We start from the raw sequence: 24,706 nt of genomic DNA, 5'->3' as shown, positions 1-24,706 counted from the left end.
CAAATACCACAATACCCAACATGCTCATGCAAGTATGCCCCTTATCAACCCTTTGGAAAATGGATTTTTTTTCATGGCAACCCCAAGAAGTCTATTTACCCTAGTTTATATTTAGTGCTAGCTTTCCTGCACAGTCAGGGTGGGCTAGGCTTACCTGCTAAACCAAATCTCTGGCTTCATTGTCACCTGAGTTCATTCCAGAAAGGAAGCCGGGTCTTCCCATGCTTTGAACTAGAGCCTCTTCCCTGGGAGGGGAAGGACTCTGCTGTTGTACTCTCCCAAAAGTCCAGTGCTTTGCACACAGTAGGTCCCCAAATACTGTTGATTAATTTATTGATCTATAGTCAGCTCTTTTCCCTTTCTTCTTAAAGGTAGTAATTTTAGTGGCCTCTTTGAAATATTGGGGCATTTCCACAGTGCTCCAAATGTAAAGAAAGAACTCGTGCAAGTAGTAAATTAGATACCCTCCTTGCTTGTGGCGTTCTGCAGGAATGCCATCAGGTCCAGGTGCTTTTTCAGTTTTCACGGCCTTGACAGTGAAAGTCACTTCCTTGAAAATCAGAGTCATGGTCACGATTTCTTATTTTACCCAGTTTTCTGTGTTTCTAAGGGCCTCCTCCACAATAGTAGGCGTTCCAGTGTCATGTTCTTACCATATGGATCATGATTCCGCCCTTTGTCTGGGATGAAGTTATTTCATCTGCATCCTGCAACAGGGCAGTTAAGGTGGATGGGGTCATGTAACTTCTTTGGCTTGTCCACCTTGGCCTTCCATCAAAACACCCCACTGGGTATGTTTCTTCTAATTAAGTCCATAGCCCTTCTCAGATATATGTGGACTTTCATTTTGCTATAATTAGGAAGAGCTGCAAGGGATTATTGATGTACTTCTCATTTTGCTGCAAGCAGCATACCTAATCAAGGTTAGATAATATGTATTTAATTCTTCATCTGATTGTCCTCCTGGTTCCATTCTCCATTTATGCACACTCCTACAGAAACAATTTATGCCACTGTGATTTAGGACTTTGCTAAGCAAACGTAATATAGAGTTGACTGAAATGTCTGACACCCGCCTCACCGCCCCCCCCCCCACCTTTTTTGTCTCTTTCAAGAGTTAGCATGTGCTCATTAGTGAGGGACATGGAAATCCTTTATCTGCACTGCCTCGCCCACTCACAAACATGACTTAGGGTACCAAGTTGCGAAAAAGATTATTTTTTTAAACTGAATTTGTGATTACAAGAACAGGCTGAAAGTTTGTGGGTGCATTTCAGAACCATTGAATCAACTTGAAATATTAATGCATGAGTATATCAAGAAGGTGGTTTCTCCTGTAGAAGAAGTTTTCGCTTTCTTTCTTAGCTTATCATTTGCCATCCTTAATGGTCCTTCCACATTACAAAAATGTATTATATTTAAACCTAGTGATGAAAATACAATAATAATAATAATAGTAGTAAGCACTTACTATGTGCCAAGGATTGTTCTAAGTGCTGGGGTAGATACAAGGTAATCAGGTAGTCCCATGTGGGGCTCACAGTCTTAATCCCCGTTTTTACAGATGAGGTAACTGAGGCACAGAGAAGTAAAGTGACATGCCCAAGGTCACACAGCAGACAAGTGGCAGAGCTGGGATTAGAACCCATGTCTGACTCCCAAGCCCATGCTATTTCCAATAAGCTTTCTTGATGTTTAATTTTGGTCTCTCCAACTTAGTTACTTATCTCTATCCAGACCTTTTTTTCCCCCTGTTTTACGTTAGTCAACCTGCCTCATGGAAAACCCTATCCCTTATAAGATCAGTTGATAGCCTACCTAAAATTAGCTACTATTTCCAACTGGATCTCGTTTGAGAATTCCAGGTTGAATTTCACAGTTTAGTCAGTAATTAATCCATTGTACTTGCTAAGTGTTTGTTGTGTGGAGGGCACTGTACCAGGTGATTGGGAGAGTACAATACAACAGCATTAGTAGCACTTTCCCTGACCTCGAGGGGTTTACTGTCCAGTGGGGAAGACAGAATTTACAGTGAACTCTGGATAGGTACATAAATAACTTGAAGCTGAGGGTGGAACAAATAAAGGGTATAAATCCAAGGGCTAGGGTGATGCAGAAGAGGGAGTTGGGAAATGACTTTGAGGAAGACCTCTTGGAGGAGATGTAATTTTAATAAGGTTTTGAAGATGGGAGAGCGATCGTCGGATATGAAGAGCTTAGTACAGTGCTCTGCACACAGTAAGCGCTCAATAAATACGATTGAATGAACGAATGAAGGAAGGAAGACAGAGTTCCAGGCCAGAGGCAGGACATGAGCGAGGGGTTGGCCAGAACAGAACCTTGAGAGACTTCCACAATTAGGAGGTGGGAGACAGAGGAGGACCCCATGAAAGAGACTGAAAATAAGTTGCCAGAGAGATAGGAGGAGAACCAGGAGAGGACAGTGCCAGTGAAGCCAATGTTGGAAAATGTTTCCAAGAGAAGGGGGTGGTCAACAGTGTCAAAGGCAGCTGAGAGGTCAAGGAGGACTAGGATGGAGTAGAGGCCGTTGGATTTGGCAAGAAGGAGATCATTTGTGGCATTTGAGAGGGGAGTTTCTGTGGGGAGAAGCAGGTAGATGTCAGATTGAGGGGGTCAAGGAGAGAATTGGAGGAGAGGAACTGGAAACAGTGAGTGTAAATAACTCTCATAAAGGAGTTTGGAAAGGAGTGGTATGAAGGAGATGGGGCAGTAACTGGAGGGAGCCGTGGGGTCAAGGGAGAGTTTTCTTAGGATGGACAGACATGAGCATGTTTGGAAGCAATTGGGGGAAAGCCATTGGACAGTGAACAGTTGAAGATGGGGGTCAGGGAGGGAAAAAGGGAGGGGACAAGTGCTTTGATAAGGTGCAAAGGGATGGGGTCGGAGGTGAAAGTGGAAGGGCTGGATTCTGAGAATGGCAGGAGATCTCTTCTTGAGATACTGCCGGGAAGGATGGAAGAATTGAAGGAGGGACAGGAGGAGGGAGGGCCTGGAGAGAAGCAGGGGAGATTTTAGGGAGTTCATGCCTGATGGTTTCATTTTTGTCAGTAAAGTATGTGGCCAGGTCATTAGGAGCAAGATGTGGAGGGGGCAGAGGGACAGGGGGTTTGAGGAGGGATTTAAATGTCTGAAACAGCTGGTGAGAGCAGTGGAAATGGAAGTCTATAAAGATGGAAAAATAATGTTGCAGGGCAGAGGAGTTAAGTTAATGCAGGCAAGAATGAATGTAAAATGACAAGGTCAGCCAGATCTCTGGATTACTGCAATCCAGCCCTTGCTCTGCAGCCCTTGCACAGAAGTGGAAAAAGAAACGGACTGTGGGAGGGGATCCAGGGATGTGGGTTGGTAGTACAAGATTAGTGAAGGGTCTGGGGTGCAACTGAGTTGTTCATTAGAAAAGGTGGTGTTGGGTATGGCAACTAAATGGGGCAAGATGATTTGAGAAAACTGATGTGGGTCAAAAGATCAGAAGTCTCTGTGGGGGAACAGGAGAAAAGGTAGCTGGAGGAGATGAGTGTAGAGATTGTACAGTGTGTAGAGATGGTGAGATTGTGTGTCCAAGTTGGTTAATGGGTGGTGTCGAATGGGGCAGGAGGTCAGTGGAGTTGAGGAGTGATAGAAAGCAGGAAGAAGAAGGGTCATTTGGAACAACCGTTTAGATATTGAATCCCCCAAGGATCAATGTAGGGATGGAGGAAGAGAGAAGGAATGTGAGAGAGATCAAAATGGTTCAGAAAATTGGAAGAGAGACTTGGTGGGGAGAGGACAGAGTGGTAGATGACCCTGACTAGTAACTGGAATGGGCAATGGAGGCAGATGGGCTTCACAGGAAGGGAGAGAGGGATGGAGGAGGTGGGATGGTTTGAAAGTGGCATTAGGGAATGAGAAGGAAGCCGATTCCTCCCCGTTTCCCAGGGAGCCGTGAGAAGTGGGAGAAGATGAGACCCCCTGTAGCGAGAGTGGCAGAGGAGACAGTGTTGTCTAGGGAGAGCCAGGTTTCAGTGATGGCGAGGAGGAGCAGTGATTGGGTCAGGAACAGGTCAAGGATGAAGGGAAACTTTCCCATGATGGAGCAGGGGTTCCACAGGCTGCACTTGGCTGAGGCTGTCGGGGGGTGAGGGACAAGGGGTGCTATGGTGGGTGGCGGCCAAGTGTTGGATGGGAGTGAGCTGACAGGTGGCTATGTGGAGGGAGGGGGATGCTGAGCTGAGAAAGAAGGATAGGAGTGGGTTTGGGTAGCGGGGGAGGGATGCCACCAGGAGTGGGGAGGGGATGGATGGAGGAGAGTGAGGGGAGGTGTTGGGAAGGGAGAACAGGGATGGGATAATAAGAGGGAGGGGATTGCGGGGAGGTGTTGGGAAGGGAGAACAGGGATGGGATGATAAGAGGGAGGGGATTGCGGGGATACGGTGGGGCTGGAGAAGTTTAAGGGTTATAGGTGATTCCAGTTTAACTGCTTAATCCAGTGGTTCCATTGATTAATTGGTAAACTGAATGTGTTTCCTTGATAGCGCAGAGGATAATGTTTAGGAGTAAACGGGTGGTTATGGTGGTTGCGGGTGCTTTGGCTCTTCATTAATAATAATAATAATAATGGTATTTGTTAAGCGCTTATTATGTGTCAAGCACTGTTCTAAGAACAGTGAAGCAGCGTGGCTCAGTGGCAAGAGCACGGGCTTGGGAGTCAGAGGTCATGGGTTCTAATCCCGGCTCCACCACTTATCAGCCATGTGACTTTGGACAAGTCACTTAACTTCTCGGTGTCTGTTACCCCATCTGTAAAAATGGGGATAAGACTGTGAGCCCTGTGTGGGACAACCTGATTACCCTGTATTTACCCCAGCGCTTAGAACAGTGTTAGGCACATAGCGCTTGACAAATACCACCATTATTATTATTCTAAGCGCTGGGGTAGATATAAGGTAATCAGGTTGTCCTATGTGGGGCTCACAGTCCTAATCCCCATTTTACAGATGAGGTGACTGAGGCATCGAGAAGTTAGTGACTTGTCCAAGGTCCACAGCTAAGTGGCAGAGCCAGGATTAGAACTCACAACCTCTGACTCACAAGCCCGTGCTCTTTCCACTAAGCCACGCTACTTCTCTTCATTACACAAGGATCCCAGGGCCACGTACTGTTAGCCCTCAGAGGATGTATGGAAGAGAGGCCAAGACTTTGTTGCTCACTCTTGTCCACCTGACATCCAGAGAAGCATTCATTTTCAGATCTTATGATACTGTGCCCTTTGGTCAGATGACAATAAACGATCATTGGATTTTATGTTTCGTTAAGCAAACTAGAAGGGACCCTTAGTGGTCATTCAAGCCTCCTTTAGAGAGGGGCAACCAACAATCATCCAAGAAGAGAGTATCATCTGGACACATCCTTGCAGCCCCACTGGTACCTGCACAGTGGCTTTATGGTCTAGACGGTACTTTCCCAGTGTATTCACTCATATGTCAGGTGAAACAGAAAAGACGCCTTGTTCAAGCCAACTTATAGAACCTCGATCACTTAGTTGATCAAGCCCCCTCCATTAGCTAAATGTATGTCTTTTTTAAAAAGAATTTAATCTGAGAGTGTTGGTATTTCCCAGAATCAAGCAGGTTCAATCCAAGGTGCTTACATTGCTGGGCTTTTTTTTTCCCCCGTAGGCATTCTCTACGGCACGATGACTTTGGAGCTTGGGGGAACCGTCAGCATTACATGTGAAAAAACTGGATACAGTGCAGTTCTTGAATTTAAATTAAAGGTTTGTGTACCCCATTGTTAGTTACGTAAGAAGGAATTTAAAATAATTCCATGTTGACAGCTAAGTCCCAAAACTAAGAAGAAGAAACTGAAAATAGAGACCAGCATTGATGAGCTTTTTACAGTTCATGTGTGAGTCGCTTGTATGGGTCAGGAAGTTCAGATTTGCTTTTATAGTGCTTTCAAATGTGGAAATGCAATTTAATGTTTGTGATAAAAGAAACAAAGAAAGCATTAACCCACTTTGGGACCCTCCTTGCTCTGGAAGTTTTAAGTATGAGGTCTTGACTTCAAACTCAGTGTTAGGATTTTGTTCCCTGATAAACATTAGCCTTTCTAGCCTCCTTAGGAAGTCCACTGAATATTGTCGGCAGAGGTTGGAACTGAGACTCCGGTATCCTGAGATTTGTATGTCAAGAAAGGGTCTGGAGTTGGGCACGCAGTTGGATTGGAAACAGCTCTACTGCTCTACTTTCTCTGTCTCTTTCAATCCTCAGGAAAGATAAACTCTACACCCTAACTATTCCCACTTCTCCAGGCAATAGCTGTAGACATTGGTGGTGGGTGGGATTATTTTTTAACCCCAGACAAGGAGTAACAATAATAATGATAATAATTGTGGTATTTGTTAAGTGCTTTACTCTGTGCCAAACACTGTACTAAGCTCTGGGGTAGATACAAGATAATCAGATTCCACATGAGCTTTAGCTGTGACTGGGGAAGGAGAACAGATACCGAATCCCCATTTTATTGAGGGGGGAACAGAGAAGTTAAGTTACTTTCCCAAGGTCACAAAGCCGAAGCTAGTATCCAGGTCCCCTGGCTTTGTGACAGTTAAGAGTGTCTAATAGCTGAGTATCTTTGAAAGAGATTATTATCATTCCAGTTGCTGGAAAGAAAGTGAAGCAAATCCCAGCATCTCTCATCGAGTCCTTCACATAAGTCAGTTCTAATGTCCTCAGCTGAAGCATAGTTCTGCACATAGGCCAACTTGAGGACTATGTTCTTAGCCCAATAGGACTTTTTCCATTCAATTTCACAAATCATTTTCCCTTTTTTAGTGTAGCTTTTGTGCAATGGGTTTGATACTCGCTACTAGAAAATATTTGCTTAGGGTATACTGTAGCATAAATTGAGACCCTTCAAGCAGATTGTGAAATTATTTTTGTTGCTTACCTGTGGTTGCCACATCATCTTAAAAACAAGCCTAATTTCTGTCATTAGTGATTCTTTCTCTTGGGTGGGCTGGTATTTCAATGAAAATATACAGGAATGTTCTTTGAGAATGAGAAAATGTCGTTTTTATAGCTTTTTGAATGCTTACATAAGACAAAATTAAAGCAAATTTCTTTGTTTTCTTTTTGTAGCCATTTTTAGGCAGCAATGACAGTGTTAATCAAATATCAGGGAAAATTAAATTGGGAAAAGAAGTTCTGGCTACTTTGGAGGGCCACTGGGTAAGTATGCTTGTGACTAAAAATAGCTTTTTAGATTCCAGTAGCCCAGTGGAACAATGAACAACCTTTCCTTGGAAAAGGTTTCCCATCTAGCTTATATCATCCATTCCTTTCTGACCTTTAGTGTCATTGGTATTCGTCATTAGTTCTATCTCTGGACTAGAGAGTGTATTTTTAGCAAAACAATGCTTGTGTATAATTAATCATTTCTCTTTTTTGTAGCTGTAGTTTTAGAGGAGAATTATTTTTGGCTGACCTGAACGTTCTGTAGGAAAATAAAGTAAAAAAGAAGAGGTAGCATATGAGATCATTGCCTCAGTAACTTCTTGATTTACAAAATGTCTTTTTTTATGGTGTTCATTAAGGACTTACTGTATGCGAGGCACTTTTCCAAGTGTGGGGATAGGCACAAGTTAATCAGGTCGGACACAGTCCTTGCCCCACTTTCATTCATTAATTCAATCATATTTATTGAGGGCTCACTGTGTTCAGAGCACTGTACTAAGCTCTTGGGAAGTACAAGTCGGCAAAATATAGAGACGGTCCCTACCCAACAATGGGCTCACAGTCTAGAAGGGGGAGACAGACAACAAGCACAGTCCAAGTAGGAGGGGGTAACAGGTACTAAATGGATATTGAATCCCCATTTCACGGTTAAGGAAACTGAGGCATGGAGAAGTGAAGTGATTTGCCCAAGGTCACACAGCAAGCAGTTGGGCAGAGCCAGTTTAGAACCCGACTCTTCTGATACATGGATCCGTGCTCTTTCCACTAGGCCATGTTCATTCTTTGGTAGTGTACCACAGCGATTTGGAAAAGGGGGAATAAATCAAAGCAGGTACAGGATACCATGTTAAGCCAGAGGTAGATGTTACCTTATGCTGCATGAGAACAGGAGAGAAAAGATCCTGTTTATTCGGCAGCATGATATCTTTGTGCCTGTTTCCTCCAGTAAAGCATCTTTCATGCAATGGCAGCTGCAATCCATTCCTCATTCACTTCAAGGTTCCCAGCTCAAACAAAAAGAAAATGAAGCTTTATATTCTCTCTCTCTCTTTCTCCTCCTCCCTTCTCCCTCCTTCCTCCCCTCACCCCCAGGCTCAGTGCAGGCACCAGAAATAAAAGATAAATGCCTCTAGGTGACCTGAAACCAACTCTAATTAATTCGCCACTCATGCTGCTGCTGCACTGCATGCATCATTTTAATCATTCCAAGTAGAATGACATATCAAAACTTTAAATAATTTTAAAACGAAGATGTGCAATTGTAAAATACAATACACAACTTCATTTTCTAGCTCCTTTTTACACACACACACACACACACACACACACACACAATATATATATATATATATATAGTTATCCAGAAAAGCTGTGCAGTTGCAGGTAGCAATACATAACATGGAAAGTAAATAATAAATGGGTGGTGAGGGTTGGGATCAGAGAAGTGGACAAGTAAAGGCTTTGAAAAGGAAGGAGAATTGATGCAGTGAAGAACAACCAGAAAAGGGGTCTAGGGAGTTTTCTTGACTAGAGAATAGTCAGGGCTAGGCAGTCTCCAAGCACTGTGTCTAACAGCCATCCCTTTGAGAATGGGAATATTCAGGTACATTCCTGATATTTCTGTCTCACCATTTTCTCAAGGGAAGCCTGCAGAGGGATTCTGGCAGGTTTATGCCTTTTTACCTTAGAGAGCCTATAGGAATTTCTGTGGTCATGATGCAACTCAGGTTGTGAATCCTTTCTTTGTCACTGGAAAGCCAATGCCATGATTCTTTTCCTTTACCACCAGGCATGATGATTTAGAACTGGACCACAAAACAGGGACTGCACTGTCCAGAGATTGTAAATAAGCCGATGTGAGGAGAAATGGATGTTAGATCAGGGATGTGGCTAAGCTAGATCTCCTGCTCCCCTCCCCCTGTACTATTTTTGTCTTGTCTTATACTGTCGAGTCGTCTTCGACTCATAGTGACACCATGGAAACATCCCTCCGAGAACTCCCCACTTCCATCTGCATTTGTTCTGGTAGTGTAACCCATAGAGTTTTCTTGGTAAAAATCCAGAAGTGCTTTACCATTGCTTCCTTCCACGCAGTAAAATTGAGTCTTCACCCTTGATTCTCTCCCATGCCGCTGCTGCCCAGCACAGGTGAGTTTTGACTTGTAGCAGGTTGCCTTCCATTCGCTAGCCACTGCCCAAGCTAGGAATAGAATGGATATGCCCCTGCCTGACTCTCCCTCTTGTGATTGAGACTGGTAGAGTTCTGTCAATTCTCCAGGTGTGTGACCCTGAGAGGGGCCCCTGTATGATACTCAACTTAAATAACAATAACATGATCATAAGAAAGAGGCATGGGTCAACACATAAAAGAGATGCCAGGGATCAATATCAGGGGCTTGATGGGAATTCTGAACAAGATCTTTCCCTTAATTTAGCTTGAAGAGGAAGAGTTTGGGGAAAAATGGCAGCACAGAAATTTCCTCGGGCAAACACTATAGCAGAAAGAATTCTGCTTTAGTTTTTATGCACATGTCTTCATGCAACTCTGATTTGTAAGATGTTGGCATATCCCTCATTAGGTGCTCTCCTGCTCTGGAGTGTCAGTGGGTGTCCTTCTGGACATCGTACCCTTGCAGTCCGACTGGGGTGGTTGTGCTGGTGGCTGAGAGTGACCTTGTGCCTGAAGCGAAATTTTAAAATCAGGCTTCAAGGCTATTTGCTGCTTGTAGTTGTAGCAGAAAGAACAATGATTGTTTCACCTAATCCCTATAGACTGTAAGCTCGTTGTGAGCAGGGACTGTGCCTGTTTATTGTTGTACTGTACTCTCTCAAGCGCTTAGTACAGTGCTCTGCACACAGTAAGCACCCAATAAATACGATTGAGTGAGTATACCTTTGCTGCCAAAGTTATGAATAGGGAGTAGCAGGGGGAAGGAAACCATTCAGTCATTCAGTTGTATTTATTGAGCACTTATCGTGTGCAGAGTACTGTATTAAGCCCTTGGGAGAATACAGTATTACAACAAACAGACACATTTTTCTGCCCACAATGAGCTTATGTTCTAGTAAGCCTTGGCCTCCATTCCTGGGCTGTGAAGTGCCTGGGACGCACAAATAGTTCATTAGTTTCTGTTCCAGGAGTTGCATTACGCACCTTCGGGATAGTTCAGAGCAAATGTCCGGTCCACCCTATCCTAATGCCACTGATATAGAGGTCATTTGGGAGCGCTAAGCAGGAAACTGCCTCATCCCTCCATCCCGGTCAAAGCTCTCTTTTGCTTTATGCTTTTATACCTGGTGGGAATGGAGAGTCACTCTCCAGTCATCAGTGACCTCTGCCACCCCTCAAAGCACAGCTAGTGCGTGCACTCTCTCTTTATCTCTCTCTGTCTCTCCCTGTCTCTCTTTCTTTCCCCTTCTCTTTTCCCCTCCCTCTCTCCCTCCATCCCTCCCAGAGAGGGCAAGGACCATAATACTCCGATTTAAGCAAAATTATCAGGAGGGCCTGGCACCACCATCCTCCAAAACTAAAACTGGCTGAAACTCGAGTTAGAACATGATTTGACTAGCCCTATGCTTCCATGTTAAGTGGGGAAGACAATTCTCCCAGCCCCGCAGAAATAAACCCACAGCAGGAAACATGTCTACCAACTCGGTTATAGTGTACTCTCACAAGTGCTTAGTACAATGCTGTGCACACAGTAAGTGCTCAATCAGTTTCACTGGTTGATTGATCATTGAATGGGACTGAATTATTTCTCGTGCTGGGAATGGAGATCTGAGTTCATCTGTTTTCCTTCTGCTGTTGTAGGTCATGAGCCAGTTCTTGAGTCTTTTAGGGTACCTGAAATTAATTTGATTCTATTTAAAAAATGGATTTGAAAACTGAGTTCAGAAACCTTTCGACTTCTCATATGTCCAGACCTGCCTGGACTTCTCATAAATAAGAATTTACTCTTGAGGTGTCGTAGAAATGTGTTGGAGATGCAGAAGATACGTTTTTATAGTAATGCTTCCGTGTGGTTACTAATAGGAAGAGAATGGGGGGGAAAAAACATCCAAGGACCTGGATAAGAGAAAGCTAGAAATTTGATGAAAGATTGAAAACCCACGAATAAACGTTTAACTTAAGTTGGCAATCACAGTGAATGAAATGTCTTTCCGAAATTGAGATTTTAATCGTCATTTTGAACTTTGAATTTTTTTTTAATTGCAGGATAGTGAAGTTGTTATTAGTGACAAAAAGACTGATGTTTCAGAGACCTTCTGGAATCCAACTTGTGACATTAAGCAGCGGAGATTAACAAGATACACTGTCAAGTTTGAAGAACAGGGAGACTTTGAGTCAGAGAAGTAAATATATTTAGTCATTTTTGTTGATTTTAACTGCTCCTGAGGGTACTGTTTTCTGTGGGTATTTATGGGGTTTGGTTTTATTTTATTTTGAGGGTCACATTTTAACATATGGCGTGTGGCAGAATTCCTTTGTGTGAGACTTTAATATCTTTTCCTTTCTATTCTTTTCTTCCTGTCATATCCCCAATAAGTGAAGGAATTTCTGTTAAGGTAGTTTTAAAGATCAGGCTTCTCTCTAATGGTGTCAGTTATTCACCGGGGCAGTTACTTACATAGCCAAGCAGGAGCGAAACACCTGTAGAACAGAAACACCCAAGGCAGATTAACCTTAGGGATTGTGACCATAGCTGGTTTTTTTGGAAAGAGAAAAGGAGGAGAGCAAAAGAAAAGGAAGATGGCAAGAGAAAGAAGGGAGAAACAGGCAGGACCCCTGACTACTCTAAACTAGGCCTCTCAAGAACAAGACTTGGGCATATTTTTCTCCTCCCTAAAGGCAGCCTCATCACCTAGTAGCCTCTCAGAGCTGTGAATCCAGGGAAGTTGGGACTTGAGCTGTTGTTTAAGAGAAGCTGTCTCCAGCCTTAGAGCAGAAGCATCAAATCTGTGATTGGGAACTGAGCCCTGTCCATAAAAGATAGTTTGGGGAGGTGTAGTAAACCAAGCTGTGTTTCATAGTAAAGAAAACTTACACTTTTAACCAGATTTGTTGTCAGTACCTAAACTCTCCATCCTAGAGGGTGTGAGAATAGAGAGTTCACTAAAAGCAGAGTCAGGGTTTCTATGGGGTATTGAACTGGGGGGGAAGCAGCATGGCAGAGTGGATAGAACACAGGCTTGTGAGTCAGAAGGTCATGGGTTCTAATCCCGGCTCTGCCACTTGTCTGTGGTGTGAATTTGGGCCTGTCACTTTACTTCTCTGTGCCTCAGTCACCTCATCTGTAAAATGGGGATTGAGACTGTGAGCCCCAAGTGGAACAGGGTCTGTGTTGAATTCAATTTGCTTGTATCCACCCCAGTGCTTAGTACAGTGCCTGGCACATAGTAAGTGCTTAATAAATACCATAATTATTATTGTTGTTGTTATTATCATTATTATTATTATTAGAGTGAATAGCTGTCTCTGTGTGCCCAGGGCAAGGAGCTCCTGGCCCTCAGAGAGGCATAACCTGTGCTGGCAAGGGAGGCAAACTGGAGGACCTGAGAAAGCAGATTCCTGATGAAGTTTTCAGGGCTATTGTTGAGCAGAGACCTCCTCACTCTCCCCCTCAGCAACCATCAGGCTGTTGAGGAGTAAGAAAACCCAGCATGACCTAGTGGATAGAGCCTAGGCTTAGGAGTCAGAAGGGCCTCGGTTCTGATCCCAGCTCTGCCACTTGTCTGCTCTGTGACTTCGAGCAGTCACTTCACTTCTCTGTGTCTCAGCTCCCTCGTCCGTAAAATGGGAGTTAAGACTGTGAGCCTCATGTGGGACATGGACTGTGTCCACCTGATTAACTTGTAACTTACAATAATTTACAGTAGTGCCTGGCACATAGTAAGTGTTTAACAAGTACCATTAAAAAAAACAAAGAAACCCCAAAGTGGACCTTGTACCCAGCCATAGTGGAGAAACAAACCCTTAGGTGGACTCTCCACCGTTAGGGGAAGTCACATTGCCCTCTTGTCTTGAGGATGCCTCTCTGAGGAGGAAGTCTCCTCCTGCCAGTCATGAATAAATTATTACTTAGTCTTATTAATATGTCTCCCCCTCTAGACTATAAGCTCATTATAGGCAGGGAATATGACTGCTATGACTGGGGAAGCAGCATGGCTCAGTGGAAAAAGCATGGGCTTTGGAGTCAGAGGTCAGGGGTTCAAATCCCGGCTCCGCCAATTGTCAGTTGTGTGACTTTGGGCAAGGCATTTAACTTCTCTGTGCCTCAGTTACCTCATCTGTAAAATGGGGATTAAGACTGTGAGCCCCCCCCCCCGTGGGACAACCTGATCACCTTGTAACCTCCGCAGCGCTTAGAACAGTGCTTTGCACATAGTAAGTGCTTAATAAATGCTATCATTATTATTATTATTATTACTTCTGTTGTATTCTTCCAAGTGCTTAATACAGTACTCTGCACATAGTAAGTGCTCAATAAATACCAGCTGGCCTCAGTGTCCCTGTTGATTGCCCAGGCACTGGGGAGGGATAGAGGAAAGACTCCAGCTGGTCCTGCCATCATAATTATTATTATGATTATTATTATTACTAATGTAGTTTTCATTCCAAGATTTGGATAGAGCACAAGAGAATAGGGAAAGATGGTGCTTTAGCCTGACAGTGACTTCATGTGGTCGTATGGAGATCACTGTATCAGTTCATTAACATGGTCTGGGACTAATTGTAAGTTGTTAGCATCACTTTTGCCATAACGTGGATTTGTAGAGTGAGGGGTGGGGGTGGAGGCTGTTGAAATCATCTGCGTAAAATTGTCATCTTCTGTTAATTTGCCAGGCTGTGGCAACAGGTTACTCGAGCTATAAATGCCAAAGATCAGACAGAAGCTACTCAAGAGAAGTACATTCTGGAGGAAGCTCAAAGAAAAGCTACCAAAGAAAGGAAAGCAAAGGGTGAAGAATGGACTTGCAGGTTGTTTGAACAAGATTCAATCAGCGGAGAATGGCAATATAAATATGCTGAGTAAGTAGAGAAACACATTTCATCTAGATCCCAAACGGCAAAAGTGGTGCTTGAAAAGTACTGTTGTTGTTCTCTTGTCCGTTAATACAAAATGTTCAGCTGTACTATCAGGGTCACTGACCCCACCCCGCAACTGGTTTGGCTGGGGATTGGTTGGATGGCACTGACAGGGCACCTAATCCTCTGCCAGACCACCCCTACTCTTCCTCCCACCCCCTGACAAACACAAACACACACACCCCACACCACCGTGGGCCGCCAGCCCACAGGCGACGCAGGAAGTTTTGATCCCCCACCATTTCTAGTGGACGCAGCGATGATAGCGGCAGCAAGGCACCAGGGCTGAAATGGGAAGCTGAAAACTTGGTCCCTACAACTCAGGGAGAAGATAACACTACCTTCTTGTTGCTGGTAGGAGAGAGAAAGGGAGGATAACATTGGCAAGGCAAGAGGGTCCCTGGGGAGCCCCAGAGGGAGAAGCAGAGGGAGCCTGCGGTCTATTTTTGTCCCCACAAAATTGTAAAGGCTTAGAAGTAGTGGGCCAAATGCCCATTAATGAACCCCCTTTTCCCTCTGTATCATCTCTAGGGTATAGATTTGGCCATCTCGGGATTCAGCCTCCACCTCTCCCAACTTGCCATATCCCTGGCGAGTTTCTGGGCACATATAGGGTTTTGACTGTCAACTCCTGGGCCCATCCACCACTTCCCTGGGCTGAGCACCCCCAGTTTTTTTTTTATGGTGTTTGTTGATGGTGAGGGTAATTGCTAAGCTCTTACAATGTGCCAAGCGCTGTTCTAAACACTGTGGTAGATACAAGTGAATTAGGTTGGACAGAGTCCCTCTCATGGGCCTCACATTCTTAATCCTGACTTTACAGATGAGGTAACTGAGGCACAGAGAAGTGAAGTGGTTTGCCCAAGGTCACACAGCAGACAAGTGGCAGAGCCTGGATAAGAACTCAGGTCCTTCTGACTCCCAGGCTTGTGCTGTATCCACTAGGCCATGCTGCTTCCCAGTTGCAGCTCTTCTAACTGCTGCTTGTAACAGTGGCAGAGACATGGTGTTTCCTGTCCAGCCAGGCAGTTGGAACTGGCTACAGCTTTCATGGCAGAGGCCCTGGCTGGCACATAGAAAGCGCTTAAATTCCACAACGATTATTATTATTATGCAGATTTGGGTGAGTAGGCGAACCTGAGTGTATGAGGGTGCTTGTGATCATGCAGATTAGTATCTGTTTGTGAAGTGCTCAGTACTGTGTTCTGCCCACAGTAAGCACTCAGTGAATGCCATCGATTGATTAATTGAACGTGTGTGCATGGGAGGGGAAAATCTGGAGGAAAAGAGAGAACTTTATTTTTTTGAAGGGAAATACGAAAAGAATGAGTACATAACCTAGATGAATCCAGGGCATTTCTACCAGTGAACAGTAAAAAAATATGAAGCCATATATAAAAATCAGCTTAAAATTATCATGTGTAAACTTAAAATGCTGGTTCTGTTTATTACAAAAACGAAGCATCACAATCCATTGTCATCCACTTCTAGGTGATTTGAAATCAACTCTTTGTATGCAGGCAAATCTCCACCTTATAAAAAGTAGTGGAAATGGTATTTATGGAGTGCTGGCATTGTGGCATTTTTCCAGGCTCTAGGGTGAATACAGAGTCAGTGATTTCAGACATGTCCCTGTCCACCAGGGGCTCAGGACCTTGATGGAAGAACACATACACTTAAAAAGCAGGGATAAATTATAGATAGGGCAGAGATAATAGATGCACTTAGAAAACAAGGAGCAAGAGCAAGGGGAATAGAAAGGTCTATGAATAAATGAACAGTTCTTGGAAGGGGCAGCGCCGATGATCTTCCCCATTCCAGATACAATCTCTGTTTTCACATGGCCACAGCTTCCCCAGCTCTCGAGCGTTTTCAAAAGCACGAGTTCACAGGTCATCCCGTCCTTTCCCCTGCCTCATCTCCCCCGCCCCGTCCCATTCCCTGACTTCTGTCTCCCGTCTGCATTGGAGACAGGCAAAAGGAAGCTATTCAGGGCTCGAGAAATCCCACACAGAGGCTGAAGCACACGGTTCCTGACCTCGACTCCCACAGATAAACAATATTTATTGCTTGTTTTTTAGAGAATCAACTTGCACAAATCCCAGAGGGGCAAGCTGTTTCAGAAAACTTGTTTGGTTTGAAAGAGGGGGAAAAAAAAGCTTATTGGTCACTTCAAAAAATGAACATTTTGGCCACAGAGTAAAATTGTAAATCTCAGATAGCAGGGTCCTGGGCTAATGTTTATGATGTAGAGCACACTGTGCTTTTCGATAATAAATGTCAGTAACTCCTTTTGTCTTCATTTTATGTAGTACGAGACCATGGGATCCACTGAATGATATGATACAATTTGAAAAGGATGGCGCCATCCAGACAAAAGTCAGACATCGGACTCCAATGGTATTTTGAACTGCATTACTAAGCCGGTAGATCTCACAGGGTGTTTGCGACCTAAAGGTTGTCTTTCCCAAGCAACGCCACCATTGTGGGAAGCTTCATACGTGTCTTAGTCTTTGTCCTCCAGAAACAAACCCGAAAATTTGGTTGTAGTAGAAAATGTCATAGTTTCAGAAAGCTACCTTTCCCTCATTTGCCTAACACTTGGGGAGCGTCTTTCTCCTCTGCCTCAGTTTTCCGTTGAGTATCTGATTTGTAAATTAAGGTATTTCTTAGTTCTCATAGGGGTTTGGTAGTAAATGTCCATATTGTAGGGAAGTGAAACAAACATATAACATCTGATGCATTTTTACAACCATCATTCTTCAACCATGTCTGCAGATCATTGTCTTATTATCTGGAAGATGTTTTACAAAGTCTCTTACGACACCTAACTGAAACCTCCCCTGTGTAGGGTCCGGTTTTGAATATGGTGCCTATCACCCTGTCCAAGCACCGCATTCTGTTTTGTCACTTAAAGTCTAAGAAGAGGAAGAATATCCCTCCAATCTATTTTCCTAAATCTGTTCATTTCAGGTGAGTGTTCCTAAAATGAAGCGTAAACCCAGTAGTCAACAGAAGAAAGGGCAGAGTGGGTGTTCCTCCCCAGATCTCGATAATCAAGACTCCTCTGGAAGTGAAGGTGAGCCTGGACAAAGCCGTTCTAAATCGAGTGTGCATTGCGGCAAGGAGAAAAAAACTGAAAAAGGAAAATGTAGTCCCGACGTGTGTCTTTTCTGCATTAACTGGAGCAACCTTGCAGCTCGGCTGGCCGAGGTTGCTGAAGGTAAAAGGTTGAGACCGGTAGTTGCTAGCCTGAGAAATGGTGGGAGAGCAAAAGTTGCACCACCTGGGGATTGGGGAGGAGGAAGGGAAGAGGAATGGTCAAGGGGGTGGCAGTGTGTCCAAAGATATCCACCCCCTCGCCCTCCCTGATCCATGTAAACTTGAGGAAGGCAGGGGTCCCCACCCTACTTCTGCCTTGGTGGATGGTAATCCAGGGATTGGGAGTGGAGAAAGTGGAGAAAAGAGCAACAATTCAACCTAGCGTGGAAATGAAAGGTCAAGTCCACCTCTGGGTATCACTGCATGTCCTCCCCAATGTTTATGTGACTGTGGGAAGAAGTCAGAGGAGACAAGTACTTACGTGAGTCCTGGTCAGTGGATCCAGTCTCTGGCTTTCTCTTCCTCTAAAGAAACACACTGTAATAGTGAAGTATAGTATTTGTTAAGCCCCTACTATGTGCCGAGCACTGGGTTAGCTGCAAGGGCTCACAATCTAAGGGAGAGAGAGAACAGGAATTTTTTCCTCATTTTTAAAGATAAGGAAACTGAGGCAGAGGGAAGTTAAGTGATGTGTCCTAGATCACACAGCAGGCATTTGGCAGAGCTGGGATTAGCTCTGGCTTCCAGGCTCATGCTTTTTCCATTAGGCCACACTGCTTATGTTGTTTACTATTGAAGATTATCCATGTTAAATAAACTCACCCATGTTTACTACATAGTGGTAACATTAGACCGCAAAGTCCTGGGGTGGAGTGTAGGCCTTTTTCTTCCGTGGCATTTTCCAGAGTGGCTAGGATGGTGCTCTCTGCTCAAAGGCAGATGCTGTCGATTGTAATGATGACAGTTTTGGTGTTACTGTATTTGCTCTGGTGATGTGCAGGATTGCCCTGTGAAAAAAATTCCATTTGAAATGCATACCGCTATTTGCCAGGACTGGTGGAGAAACAAAATTGATGTGTGCAAAAACTTTAAGCAGAAATTGGGTCTGTTAATATATATGCAGTGCTGTATTTACAATGATATCATTGGGGCCTGATGTGAGGCCCCAGTGGTCAAAGTCCAAGGAATTTCAGGGCACTGGAATTCCCAATTAGCAATAACCTGCCTGTGAGTGTGAGAATTTCTAATTGTTTTAATCAACTCCACCCTACATGTCTTCCTAGCTCAATTACTAAAACCAACATCAAGAACAAGAAAGAAGGGGATAGATCTTGCAGAACTACAAAGTGCCATTGAGTCTATAAAACAAACACAAGAAGAAATTAAAAGGTAAATACTAATAAACTCATAACACTGGAAAAGCATAGTAGCTAGTGTTGGTGCCTATGCTCATTTGAACTATTCCATATTGTGGTGAGTTATCAAGCATTTATCGGACCCTGTATAATAACGATCGTATTTGTTAAGCCCTCACTAAGTGCCAAACACTGTTGTCTATCATTATACCATTTTACCCTTTACCATCCTCCCTTCTCTATTTCTATGACCTCTTAATTGCTAACTCAGAAAAGTGATATTGAATGTTTTATTACTTTATTTTGTATACTTAGACTTTGTACTGTATCTGCTTTATGACCCAAGGTAAATATGCAATAATCCACTAGATGGTAGAGACCTGTGAGCAGGGATTGCATCTCCTAACTCTGTTGTACTCCTCTATGAGCTTAGTACAGTGCTCTGCACACAAAAAAATGGAAGTAGCGCTGCTAGAATTTATTGAGTGCTTGGGAAGTACAAAATGAAGAACTGATGTATACCCCGTCTCCAAGGAACTGACACACCAGCTGGGGAGTCAAACATAGAAATGCTAGCTAGACAATTCAAAGTAAGTATACCTAAGTAATAATGATAATAGTAGTTGTGGATGTTGCCAACTTGTACTTCCCAAGCGCTTAGTACAGTGCTTTACACGCAGTAAGCGCTCAATAAATACGATTGAATGAATGAATGTAAAGCGCTTACTGTTCTAGGCGCTGGAGTAAATACAAGATAATCAGGTTGGATACAATCGCTGTACCACATGGAGCTCCCAGCCTTAATCCCCATTGTACAGATGAGGTAAATGAGGCACAGAGAAGTTAAGTGACTTGCCCAAGGTCACACAGCAGACACGTGGTAGAGCAGGGATTAGAACCCACATCCTCTGACTTCCAGGGCTGTGCTCTTTCCACTAGGCCACAAGCTGCTTTTCTAAGTACACATGTGTATACCAGGGTGCGTTAGCGTAAATATTTTCATTAGCATTAGAGTTGGCTGAAGGGATGATGGCAGCTCAGGATGTTGGGAAATGAATCTGGGAAAGCCTATTGGAGGAGGTGGGATTTTAGGAGGGTTTTGAGTGTGGAGAGATCTGTGGTCTCTCGGGTTTGAGGAGGGAGAGCGTTCCAAGCTTGGGGAGAAGTGTGAGCGGTGGGATGGAGGCAGGAGAGACAGGAGCCAAGTACAGCTAGAAGGTTGGCTTGGGAGGAGTAAAAAAACAGCGGGTTGGAGACTGATGGATGAGGAGAGCAGATGGGTAGCGCAGGGGCCACTTGCTGGAGAACCTAGAAGCTGAGCGTGAGGAGTTTCTGTTTGAATGCAGAGACAGAGGGAACCAGTGGAGGTGTTTGAGGGGAAGAGAGATACGGGCCGAGCGATGTTTAAGGAAGGCAATCTAGGTAGCAGTGTCTCGTATAGTGGGAGGAGAAGGAGCCTGGAGCCAGGGAGACCGGTGAGGAGACTAATGCCAGTTAGGGAAAAGCCGGTGTGGTAGATGCTTGGGTGGAGAGGAAGGGCAGATCTGGGAAATGTTGTTTAGCTTTTCCTGCTTGCTTGATTCATTCTTCATTCAGTCGTATTTATTGAGTGCTTACTGCATGCAGAGCACTGTACTAAGAGCTTGGAAAGTACAATTCAGCGACAGAGAGAGACAGTCTCTGCCCACAATGGGCTCACAGTCTAGGAGCGGGGAGATAGACATCAAAACAAGCAAACAGGCATCAGTAGCAGCAATATAACTAAATTGAATTATAGATATACACACACATCAAAACAAGTAAACAGGCATTAGTATAAATAAATAGAATTATAGATATGTACATGTATACACAAGTGCTGTGGGCGGGGAGGCAAGGTAGAGCGAAGGGAGCGAGTCAGGGCGATGGGGAGGGGAGGGGGAGCCCAGGAAAAAGGGAGCTTAGTCTAGGAAGGCCTCCTCAAGGAGATAAGCTTTCAGTAGGGCTTTGAAAGTGGGGAAGTGTGATTTGTGATTGAACGTGAGTGTTGAAGGATAGCAGTGAAACTAGGGTGAAACCCAGGATGTGGGCTTCAGAAACTGGGAGGATGTTGGCATTAGTGACTGAGGTGAGAAAGTTCAGGGGAGGGGTGGGTTTATGGGGAGGGATGAGGGGCTCTGTTGTTGAGTTAGAGCATCCCGTAGGATATCCAAGTGGAGATACCCTGAAAGTAAGAGGAGATTGCAGGATTGTAGGTCAGATGAGAGGAGAAGGAGAGATGGAAAATCATTTGCAGAGAAGTAAGAGTTAATTCTAATTACTGTTAATTGACTGATTAAAGAAAATAGAGTTCCCATGGAATAGTTTGTCGGTGTTTTTTAGTAAATGGTTAATAGCAGCACCTTCTGTAGCAACACAAATATTATTTTATAAAATTACATTTGCTTATGAGAGAAAGAGGAATAACAATCAACGATGTGTTGAAACCCAAGAAGAATCCCAAATCCTCATTTTGACCTTTAACTGGACTACCAACCTCTTTTGGTTGATCTCTGGCCTTCAGGACAGCTGCTACAAAGTAGAAAAATGGATTGCTTGGCTTTTTCCCCCTCCACCACCCCTGTCCACCCTTGAAGGGAGAACTCAATTTTAAGAGCAGAATATTTGGGTTGTGGGCCTCTGTTCCAGGCCCTGGAATCCTGAATGGAGCAGAGCATCGGGTCTTCAGTGGGAGGTTGGAGAGAGTGGGAGACGGGACTCAGATGAAAGCAGCATTGCACGTGCCCTCAATGCACCTTGTGGGCGACCTACTCTGTTGTATTGTACTCTTCCAAGTGCTTAGTACAGTGCGCTGCACACAGTAAGCACTCAGTAAACCCCGTTGATTGACTGATTCATTAGTCCTTTTAGTTTGCAGCTTTGGTAGGCAGTAGCAGATTTAAAAAAAGAAAAAATCAACCGAAAAAGTGCAAAGAGATCTGGGACGTTTGCTCAGCCACGGGATCCCTGGGGCCGAGGGACGCCCTCGACACGGCTGATGGGACGAGCAGTAATCCTGCCCCTGCTGAAAAGCGAGAGGATAGTAGGCAGCGGGAAGGAGAAGGAACCTGTATAGTGAGTCAGCTAGGTTGTTCACGAATGATCCAGCGTTTATTTCTTCACAGTGTCTCACCTAAATACCTCCCATGGCAATTTTAAGTACTTGATAAATACTCTTGTGGAGTGAAGACCCCATTTCCTTAATCACTGAAAGTTGGAACTCCATCTGATTCTGAGAAGTTGGAACTCTCTGATACTATCTCTCTACTAGAACACAGAGAGCGGGAGGGAAAGACGGAGTTCGACGTTTGTGCTTTTTGTGACATGGAATGTCACAAAACCAGGGTTGTAATTTTTTTGTTTTTCCATGAAATGGGGACAGGTTGGGTCTTCTATTGGGTTTAAGGCTTTGAAAACACAGAGTGATCAAATACGAAGCAGAACGTCTATTATGAGAGCTGAATCTAGGAATTATCATTGATGGAGAGGCAGAACGGTGCCAAAATGTGAATGATGCAATCATCTGAGAATATTTTTGTAAAGTCGTTCAATCAGTGTAAATATACACGTTTTGTGTATTTTGTAGAAATATCGTGGCTCTACGAAATCGTGTGGCTTCCAATCCATCAGCCCTGGACAACAGTTTCCTGCAGCAGAGGGACTATTTCATCATTTTCCTCTTGATTCTGCTACAGATCCTCATAAACTTCTTGTTTAAGTAGACGGCCTTGTCAGATTGCAGCCACAGACTGGAATGATCAGATTTATACTGGGACCATTTTTCAAGTTGGTTTGGACTTCTTAAGAATGCAATATTTCCAAAAGAACCTTAGAGATACATCGAGAGGCTATGCCTCAAATATCTTCATGCTTAGCTGGATTCAGAACTCTACTATTCCTGCAAAACCTGCTGTTTAATTGGGGAATGTATAAGTGCCAGTAAACTCTTACCTTTGTAGGAGTATGTGTTTGTGTGTGTGTGTGTTTGTGGATATACATATATGGACATATAGGTATATCTGCATATATACCCACATATCACATGCCTTATATGCACACACGTACATTCTTAACTGACAATAGTGTAGTGTATGTTGTCAAAAGTTAGTGATACATTATTACCGAAGATATTCTGCCCAGTCATCTCATAAAACAGACGGATTTTTATTAATGTGGAAAAAAATGGAAAATAGACCTGTTATAGTTAATTAAGGCACTGCTATAAAAATCTTTCAAAGCACCCAGCTTGGATGCTCTTCAGAAGCGATGGGGTAAAACCAATGAATGGTGAAATTTGATAGATGCACTGGGAAAGACAGGTGACATTTGTTGGATACAATAAGTTTACATTAGATCTCTGCTAATTTGCTTGTTCCCCTTGACATTTAATAACTTTTATACATGTGGGTATAGGTATGTACCAATATATGTATCAACATAAAAATCTCTGAGTTCTGCAATCCTTGCTATCATGCTTTATGATGCCTCCTTGATCCCTTGCTAAAAATAGTTCCTCATATTAGGCCCACAAGAACCTTTCTGCTGTTGGCCTATCAGTTCTTCCATTATGAACCCGAATTTCAGGGAAGATTAACGTGGCTTTTCAGTTTGATCAGAAATGGATGAAAAAAATGCTTTGGCTGTTAAGGTTCAAATACCGACAATTCTTCCGTAGTGTTCGTGGACGGGGAAGCAGGGAATATTCCTGAAGCAGTTCCCTGAAGCATTCAGGAAAACTCATACTAGAGAACTCATGTCTTGACCAGGTCCACACATCTGCACAAACTAGGCTTTTCCAGCATTATATTCAGAGAGGTACAGGTTGCGGGGAACATCCCCTAATTCCATAATGGTGTTCTACCCCAAATGTCTCCCGAAAACACCACATTACTAAGGAATTGACCACAGTAAAAAATTGCCTTTGCTCTCTGAGGCTTTTTCAAAGATTCCCTAGAATGCAGAAATGACCACTCCTTGGCAGCTAGCATAATGTAGACTAGTTTCTTTGAGTGGTTTATACACCATATAAAAAGCTGAGACAGCTCAGGTTTGTTTCATCAATCAGCAATCAGCATGCTTTAGGAATCTCTTGCACTTTTCGTTTCGATCTTAAATTGTTTTGTAGTAAGGTAAAATGCAAAATGATAGTAATGTTAAAGGTTTGATTTTAAATGCCAAAAAGGGAAAGAAAAATGAGGTGACCTTGCCCTGCTCTTCCATAAATGTGCAACATTGCAATAGATTCAGACGTACAAGTCTGTGAACTTTGGAGACAACCACCAGGTCCTGAAATTCAATCGCTTATTTCCCCCACTTCCTCGTAACGGCACGCATGGGCCAGAACATCGCAGTGGTGTGTGATCCCCGTTTGTTTACAGTTCAGTGGGGCAAAATAAGAATTGTTTCTTCTATCAATTTTATTTTGACATGTCGATTTTGTTTTTTGTTACTCATTTTTTTCATATTTGCTTTTGTAGTCATAAAACACTTTTGTAAAAGTGTAGGTATATTAAACATCATGTATTTTAGAATAGTAAAAAAAAAAACGGTCTCAGAGGAAGGGCAGCTAGTGGGTCTCATTTCTCCAACTGGGTTTAACCTTCCCACAGATGGGCTGGTAAGGCATTATTACATTCATTATCCATGTGAATGAAAGTAAAATCAGGTGGTGTTGGAAGAATTGTGCAAAGTAATTCTGAGTGAGAACTTGGATTTTTTTCTTGATAGATGTAAATTTCCTTTTTTGTCTTTCCATCTAGGTGGTTGGGTGTGATCTCACAACGTTTATATAAAGGTCAATTTCATCTCTAATAGAGAGAAGGCAAAATAAATGTGATGGAGTCTGTGTAAATTAAGGGTCAGGTGTCTGTAGAAAGAATTCCCATGCTGAGACCTTCATCTGTAATTTG

The 24,706-nt window shown here is 43.6% G+C and overlaps 1 protein-coding gene and 1 non-coding gene across 5 annotated transcripts in view; one reads left to right on the top strand and one right to left on the bottom strand.

Annotated features, from left to right (window-relative positions):
• Positions 1-23,984, top strand: part of OSBPL8 (oxysterol binding protein like 8) — a 234,558-nt gene extending 210,574 nt beyond the window's left edge. For all 4 annotated transcript variants that reach the window (XM_038756016.1, XM_038756014.1, XM_038756015.1 and 1 more), the window contains 8 exons: positions 5,676-5,773; positions 7,140-7,229; positions 11,452-11,588; positions 14,080-14,265; positions 16,635-16,722; positions 17,296-17,401; positions 18,708-18,813; positions 22,384-23,984. In XM_038756016.1, coding sequence (XP_038611944.1) covers positions 5,676-5,773; positions 7,140-7,229; positions 11,452-11,588; positions 14,080-14,265; positions 16,635-16,722; positions 17,296-17,401; positions 18,708-18,813; positions 22,384-22,519 — 947 coding nt within the window. In that variant the 3' untranslated portion in view covers positions 22,520-23,984. The remainder of the gene's footprint in view (positions 1-5,675; positions 5,774-7,139; positions 7,230-11,451; positions 11,589-14,079; positions 14,266-16,634; positions 16,723-17,295; positions 17,402-18,707; positions 18,814-22,383) is intronic.
• LOC119937388 lies at positions 9,394-9,533 on the bottom strand. The gene has a single exon (XR_005454061.1). It is a non-coding gene; the product is annotated as a small nucleolar RNA SNORA7 (small nucleolar RNA).
• Positions 23,985-24,706: the final 722 nt, after the last annotated feature.

This window comes from Tachyglossus aculeatus, chromosome 14 (assembly GCF_015852505.1).
Source record: "Tachyglossus aculeatus isolate mTacAcu1 chromosome 14, mTacAcu1.pri, whole genome shotgun sequence".
NCBI lineage: Eukaryota > Metazoa > Chordata > Mammalia > Monotremata > Tachyglossidae > Tachyglossus > Tachyglossus aculeatus.
This window is presented reverse-complemented; position numbering and strand designations above follow the sequence as displayed.